The sequence below is a fragment of the Ylistrum balloti genome, unplaced genomic scaffold (assembly GCF_031769215.1).
Source record: "Ylistrum balloti isolate Yb309-2 unplaced genomic scaffold, AGI_CSIRO_Ybal_v1 Utg370248, whole genome shotgun sequence".
Lineage (NCBI taxonomy): Eukaryota > Metazoa > Mollusca > Bivalvia > Pectinida > Pectinidae > Ylistrum > Ylistrum balloti.
Genome location: NW_026782199.1, coordinates 22,496 through 30,197, shown reverse-complemented (window position 1 = coordinate 30,197; position 7,702 = coordinate 22,496). Strand labels below are relative to the sequence as shown.

Below are 7,702 nucleotides of genomic sequence, written 5' to 3'. Positions count from 1 at the left end.
TCAAATATTAGATATTTGTTGAAAAGTAAATATATGTGTATTAATGTCGTATTGTTAATATTTTCATTTCACTTGATATGTAACATAATTTAACTTCTGATAAAGACTTAGTTACTGCTAACTGTTCAATAAACCGCGAGAAAATCATGAATAATTTCTATGCAATCTTGGTAAATGTTAATTGCAATATACTGCCTGTTTAGAAAGAAATGATCTTTAGCTCTACCAAATGGATAATCCAAAATCAAGTAGTCTGATCCCTGATATACACACTGAAATAATTAATGACATTCAACAACAGTGCTGAGCTCAATTATATCTCTAGTAAAATATAAAGTACGTAAACGAATGGCAAAACAACTCGACAGCATGGCAACTTAATTAGCTACGGAACTGGTTCACGATCGAGATCCACTTTGCGATTTGCTCCAAGTGTTGATAATGTAAGAATTCTTTGAAAAATGACGTTTTTCTTATATTATCGAGTGATTCAATTACACATATGACAAGTTATTGCTAGTGAATATACAAAATATATACAACAATTACAGATTATCATTCAGTTCCTTCACTGCTGTCAAACGAATTATTATATCATCAATGCTATTGAGTTTGCGATTTGACGTTAATTATGCTACCGTTGTCAATATATTTATTTCGCACGTTAGTACTTGCGTAACACATTGAATATAAAACAACCTCTGCTTGAGACCCTTACCTAACCAATAAGGTCACAACCATGAACCAAGGGTTTATGCTTTTTATGTTTTTTTTTTCTCAAACACATGGATGCTATGCTTTTGTGCCGTGTTCTCTCACTGTCTGCCACTTCTGCTGTCTGTTTATATTTGTTTCTAAGGCATATATGTATAATGAACTTTCTGGTCTTTTATGTATCATTTATATATGCTGCATGGGCTATTTTGTCGCATGATCTTTATTTAGCTAGCATTGTTTGTGAAGTTATCTGTTATGTATGTTTTAGTTTAGTGATTACAATATATAATTGTTTTGTTATTCATAGTCCTGATAATTGCTCTACATAATCAATATTTCATTGTTCAAAAACATGACTCTAAATAAAAGTCCTTGTATCTTGTATTTACAGCAGTGGAAGTCAGGCCACGTAGTAAGATGATGGCGGACCATTATTGTAAATGGTGATGGAATTAATGAGCAATTGTTCTACTTCCGTTCGTGCATCATTTAACGTGTACATTAACGTAAATGTCGTAAAACCATGTATATCAAAATACTGACTGCGCTTTTTCTTGCGACTTCAGTTGACATACAGATCAGTTGAATCAATATATTGGTCCAGGATCTTGTAACAGTACCGGTATTGTTTCTATGGTAAAAGAAAACAAAGTAAATAGAAATGGAAGTTTTATTTGGAATCGAAACTTATCTTATATTTTTCAATATAACAAAAAGAACAAAATAACATAAGTAAAACATATTGATATTATTTGCGCAATAGACTTTTATTCTTTCATTGAATGATTCGTGTACATGTAACTTACCACATCTTCCAGCGCCTCAGGTCGTCGCCTTTTCAACTGCCGTGCTGTTTGAAATATATCAACTTCCCCATCCATCTTCATTTGATCTCTGATGTTTGATATACAACAGAACAGTCCACTCTGTGTGCACCCATCCCTTTAGAACATCAGATATTGAATACCCTTCTTTAAAATCTTAATTACATTTTACATAAACACCAATGATTTTGATATAATTACATGCAACATAACTATCTGAAGTGTAGAGTTGAATTTATATGACCAGGCTATACTTACAAATATTAACTTGGTAAATAACAATACATAGCTTTGTAGCCGTTTTCTAGTCATGGAACATTATATGTTTCAATGTCAATTTAGTATATATTCTTATTAATACATTCTGTCAAAACGAAATCAATTGCCATACCGACACAGAATGACTACAGGTTTTGCATCGTCTGAGCGCCTACGACTGTCCACCTGTTCTAGAAGTAGGAGTATGGACGAGTCAGATGGTGGCAGCAAACAGTCCGCTGACCACGTGGCTAAGGTGAAGATCCTGACTGTTGCCTCTCTACTGTCACTCTATCATTATTTGTTCAATGGACAATCAACAAATTGTTAAAAGTGCAGGCGATTGTGGAAGTTTTGCATATTATTTAATTTATATTATTTCAATATTCATATGATATATGCAAAAAGCATGGTTATACCTACATATCGAATGTCTTTCACTATCGATCTATATGGGTAAATGAGTATTTTGAATTAACTAAATTTATCAATACTTTCTTTATGTAATCGATAAATTCATTAATTGTTACATGAATGGACGCTTAGTGAGCGGTTTAAATTTGCGCTAGAAGTGGCTTCATGCACATAGTCATTAAATATTCAGCTATCGATAATCTATTTTCAATATTACTGCTGAAACCGGTTACAATAGTGATATGTTACAGGTATATGGAAAGTTGTCACCAAATCAGGGCAGAAATAATTTTAATTACTTAATCTATGTAAAGGTCAAAAGAATACAACCTGGACAGTTATTTGGTAATCAGCAATTGTTGAATCGTCATTCATATCCCGTCCGTTCAGTTTTGTAAATGAAAAAATAGTTGATGCTGTGGAGTCGTCGTCTTTCTGTAACCAGCACTGAAAGAACATAATATAATTATTAATGCCAGGATAATTTATTTTTTCTCTCATTAACAATTGATAATGCATTCCCAGCAAGTAAGAGATACCCTAATCATATTTCGTGTACAGAATATTAATCATAGAAATAGTTATACATTTTATACAAAGAATGCTTTAAATTACTTACTTCGGTAGGTTGGCCAAGGACAACAATATTATCACAGCTATAGTCAAACACCATCGTCCAAAAATCATCAAATGTGTTCTCTAAAGGGAACTGTGTCATCAGGTACCCGGACTTTGATGTGTGAGACTGTTAATGGGTTTTGCGTGTATGACAAATTCATAAAATTAGAGATTGATCATTTACATCATAATTCAATCGTAAAGATTTTGTTTTCAAAGCATATGTATAAAAAGAGATATGTAATATACACGTACATAAAAAAACGTGAATAAAAAAGAAAACGTTACCTGTACTTCAACTGCATTGATGTAATCGGTCCTATTCGATTGCTGCGACTGAAGGAATGCTCTGAACTTGTCCACTTAAAACAAAATTATGATCAGTTTCAGATAATTATCACCGCAATTTGTACTGAAATTGATACCATAATTGATAAATTATTTCAAATATCATATCATCGGGATTATCATTATATACCTGCAAGGATGTCCATTTTTCGATTCTTGTCTTTGTTACTTTTCTGCATCGCTGCTGTATAACAGCTTGGAGGATAATTTGGGTTGAAGCTTTGCAATGCCTGCAACAGATTACATGTTCTGTTGTATAATACTTTCCATTATGAAACAGACGAAAACTAACTGATAGGACTTTCAAGCTTTTTAAACACTATTATTTTACCTTTTTTCTTGTTGTTGTGATATGATAACACGATAATTATGTTTCAGTGTTTACCGTGAACTCCTGATGAATCCTTGTCTGATTTGTAGGTTGATTTCCAGGACAGATTTTGGCGAATACTGCAGGAAAATTTGCCCGGGAAATGTGCGATGGTTGTAAATTGAAGCCTTCGTCAAGTAACTCATGCAACGCAACATATTGATCCTAAAGTGTAAAGAACGTCTAAATTTATAAAGACATGAACTCCTTATTTTCATATGGGTTTACGTACAGATTGGTTTGAATGTAAGGTTTTATACGTTAAGGAAATATCTAAAGCAAACCATTAGATAAGTTATTAATTCTCTACAATTACATGAATAATAAGATCAGTGTCTTCTGATTCATCGAACACGAACGCTATGTAAAATCATGCTCAATGCCACTTTTCTAATTCAAAAGACAACAACAACGGAATCATCCAGCATTCTAACGAGAATAAAAACACGTTCAATATCATTATTAAAGAATATTACAGTATTTTAAGTAATGCATATTTCAGAATTGGTACCAATCAATGTATATTTGTTATTTGAAATGATAATAACGGCAAATTTGGAACTAACACATACATAGTTTTGGATCATGTTCATTCTGTCCTTCCTCATTGTCTTAATGTATCTTGGAATATCGACATATCCCGTTTCCTTGCCGTTAATGAGAAGTGCATCTAATGCAATAAAGGTCCCGGTTCTACCTAAACCAGCACTGCAATATAAATAATATATTGATCAGTTGTCATTCACAGCATTAAATGAAAAAAAAAATCGAATTTATAAAAAATCCATGTTTGGATGCTATTTCTCAACGGTAGATATACAAACATTTGAGTTTGATAGATTGATTAAGATTACGATAAAACGTCGCTAGTATCCAAACATACTGATGAGTATTGTATCATCTCAAACAATGTCAATGATTTTGCTACTGGAAGAAAAAGCATAGCTGAACACTTTGCTGTGTCTTAGATTACCTGCAATGTACCACCATCTGTCCTGTAAGGTGCGTTTCATGTGACACTACTCGACGATGGAAAAGAACAAGTTCCAGAGTGTCAGGGGTTCCATGATCCGGCCATGTCGTGAAATGGAACTGTTGCACTTGTCGCTCCTCTTTTGTCTGATAAAAAAATGTAATGTTCACTTTTTTTTTGCTTTAAAATGAAATAATGAAAACGGAAAACGATAAAAAACAAACGAAAAGACAATTAGATATAGTTATTTCATAGATACATGGTTCTTATAATGAATAAAAATGGCTACATGATAATAATGCTACCTTCTTTTGAACGACTGAAATGTCACGAATGGCGTAAAATGCATATGTCGTCTCCTTGTCAAGTCTCAAATGAAATGTTTGAGTTGATAGTGGCTCCCCTTCATCTGGCCAGTATTTACCACATTTGACATGTAAAAATAATAAGACACACATAAGGTAATGATGAAAAAATATGCAAGTGCATAATATGTTATCTATAGTTAATGATAATATCGCTGTAATTATACGCCAGACTTAATTGGTAAAACAATAGATTATATATCACAAGGGAAAATAGTGTATACATACTATGCCTCCCTCAATTAGGTTTGTCAGCATCACAATCTTCCCGGAGCTGACCTGCCACACCATCCTCCAGAAATCGTCCAACGTATTTGGCTTTGGTCCTATGTGTCATAAATAACATTTTGAATCAAAACTGGTGTTAAGATTAGATAATATTCTACGGGGTAATGTTCATTAATTAATACACAGCTCGCGAACCCACAATTCATACTTCAAAAGCTCTAGAATGTGAGACAATACAATTTTTGCGATGTCATAATACATACTACTTTTTATACGGATTATGCTGTGTTATACAATATGCTATGGGAGTATATTGATGAAAATAATATGTTGACAAAGTTGTGATGTTAGTTTGACAAAATAAAAAAAAATAATTAAGATAAAACCAAACGCTGTTAGGCATGAAAAAAGATTATCAAACACAAATAATAACCGTCACATGAAAAATTTTAATAAAAAGGCATTGCAGTCAAGGCAACAACGGAACGAATCTTCACATACAATTATGTATGCATAACAAAAGATTAATCTTAGATGCAAAAGTTAAACATATAAATTACCTTGACTGGCTATGTATTGTTTTGTTGTTTCAACACCCTGGAATAGAAGTTGCAAATTCAGAATGCTTTTTATAAATCATAAAATGTTGGACATAACCAAATTCCTAACTGTGAAAATAGGTTAAGAAGAAATATAGATACCATTAATTTGTTTCCATCTGGAAAAAGGATATCAATTAATGTAGCCTGCATTTCCATTTACTCCAGAATATACTTACATCGATGTAATTTGCATTGATGTAAGTCGTATCTATATCATTTCCTGACTTTTCCAATATAATCCTAGAATGGTCATCTGTAAAAACAAAACAAAACGATTTTATAAAAATTAAAATAATTCAAACACAGCAAATACATAATGCAATGTAGTTTGTTCGGAATTATGGAAAACGGTCGATCCTAGGCTAAACTATTTAAAATTAAATATGTTGAAACCATGACATTTAGATAGTAGCAAAAATACAAAAAGAGAAAACAGAATGTCGAGTACGTAGAGGACAATGTCAAAAAATGTTTACATATGTAATGATGAGACAGTTTTCATTTTAATATTATGATTTTTGGTTTGGTAGACAGCCGAGCAGTTTCTTACATGGGAATGTTGTCTTGAATCTGTTTTTGGCTTTGTTTGACGCCTTTTTGCCAATCTCGTGAGGATGAACTGCGCCCACAGGGAACATCTAAACGATTTAATGGAAAATGATTATTAAGAACATATATGTTGGGAACAAACAATTATAGTCATGTTAGGTCAAGATTTGATTTTAACTCAAAAGTTTTTAAATGCTAAGCATAGGTCAATGTACAACTCAAATTTCAAAGTAAACAGTGTTACAGAACCACATCAATAAATAAGTGTTACACAAAAACATAAACGTACTACAAAAGTTAACAAAGTGTTACACAAACATATCGATTAACTACTTAAATGTCCATGTTTACCAGATTAAATACCTTAAATTCCTCCCGAAATCCTTCAGCTTTATTCATCATCTTCTTGGAGATCATTAATCGCAGATCATTTATACGCATTTTACTGGCGTCAATGTTGCTGTACACAACCTCGTTGTCGGTAGTGAGATTAATGTCGTGCATATTAACGTAGACACGTCCACTTTCGTTCACAATATCTAATTGAATATAAATATAGGTTTCATAGCCAGTGACTGCCATATGATATTTTTTTCACTCACGTTAGTTTTTTTTAATAGTTAGTAGATGTTCTTATAATGTTAAAAATAACCATTGTGAGAGAGTAAAACCACATTCAACAACGGCGTAATGATTTGATCTGCAGTGAATTGCCGATACCTGATATACAAAACTGACACTTTCAGAAAGATGTAGATAAAAACATGAATGATTATAAATCATAACAAATAATAAAGGGCTGAGTGACTTCAAGGTAATCGATTGCTAGATGACCATACAAAATTTAGTCATAACGAATCTATTGCAAATTAATTGTTTGCCGGATTGCGTTAAGTGCCTTCCATGCCATAATTATCACAGTCGATCACAACAAAATGCCTGGGAAGTTGAACAACCCAAGTCGCGAACAGGGAGTATTGAATACTATCTATTAAACCACAAGTTTATGGTATTGCCACAAACATGTTATAGAAATGATATTACGATACGACTGATGTAATATCATAGTTAAGGAAGTTTTGTTTTGATTTCCAATATTTTTAAGTATGACAGCATTCTTATTCTAATTTGCATAACTTGAAAGACCTGTGTGAGAACATTAAGCAGAAAAATACTTGTATGTAATGCTAAATGTTAAAATAAACAAGTATACAACCTGCATCATTTGGATCGTTCGAACACTCCTCAAGTGCGTTCGTTGGTATGGTTGGTAAATAATGTATTCTGTTAGCCTTTGTATCACTCTGGTCATTAGAGTTTTCCTTATACGTTGATAGCCTCTTTCTGAAGCGATATTAATTATCCACGTTTATATGTGGAAGATGACTCACATAGTTCATATATATAACATCAGTGTATCTGAAATTGAGCAACAA

At 32.5% G+C, this 7,702-nt stretch overlaps 1 protein-coding gene across 1 annotated transcript; it reads right to left on the bottom strand.

The window, feature by feature from the left end:
* Positions 1 to 1,273: 1,273 nt before the first annotated feature.
* LOC132552424 (receptor-type tyrosine-protein phosphatase kappa-like) lies at positions 1,274 to 7,495 on the bottom strand. Its single transcript, XM_060216596.1, has 17 exons — positions 7,483 to 7,495; positions 6,630 to 6,805; positions 6,268 to 6,355; positions 5,894 to 5,970; positions 5,676 to 5,712; positions 5,118 to 5,213; positions 4,828 to 4,958; positions 4,523 to 4,668; positions 4,122 to 4,257; positions 3,565 to 3,714; positions 3,310 to 3,409; positions 3,120 to 3,193; positions 2,833 to 2,958; positions 2,544 to 2,660; positions 1,933 to 2,090; positions 1,524 to 1,659; positions 1,274 to 1,348 (listed from the first exon to the last, which is right to left on the bottom strand). Exons 2-17 carry the CDS (start codon positions 6,768 to 6,770, stop codon positions 1,280 to 1,282), a joined length of 1,782 nt encoding a protein of 593 aa, XP_060072579.1. The 5' UTR covers positions 6,771 to 6,805; positions 7,483 to 7,495; the 3' UTR covers positions 1,274 to 1,279.
* Between the last annotated feature and the right edge of the window lie 207 nt (positions 7,496 to 7,702).

What these genes read in the sequence shown, in the direction of transcription:
- LOC132552424 (XM_060216596.1), bottom strand. Translation starts at nt 6,770, where the DNA reads ATGCACGACATTAATCTCACTACCGACAACGAGGTTGTGTACAGCAAC. An exon ending in ATTCAAGACAACATTCCCAT is followed by an intron (nt 5,971 to 6,267) that starts GTAAGAAACTGC and finishes TTGTTTTTACAG; the next exon opens with ATGACCATTCTAGGATTATA. An exon ending in ATTACCAAATAACTGTCCAG is followed by an intron (nt 2,091 to 2,543) that starts GTTGTATTCTTT and finishes AAATAATGATAG; the next exon opens with AGTGACAGTAGAGAGGCAAC.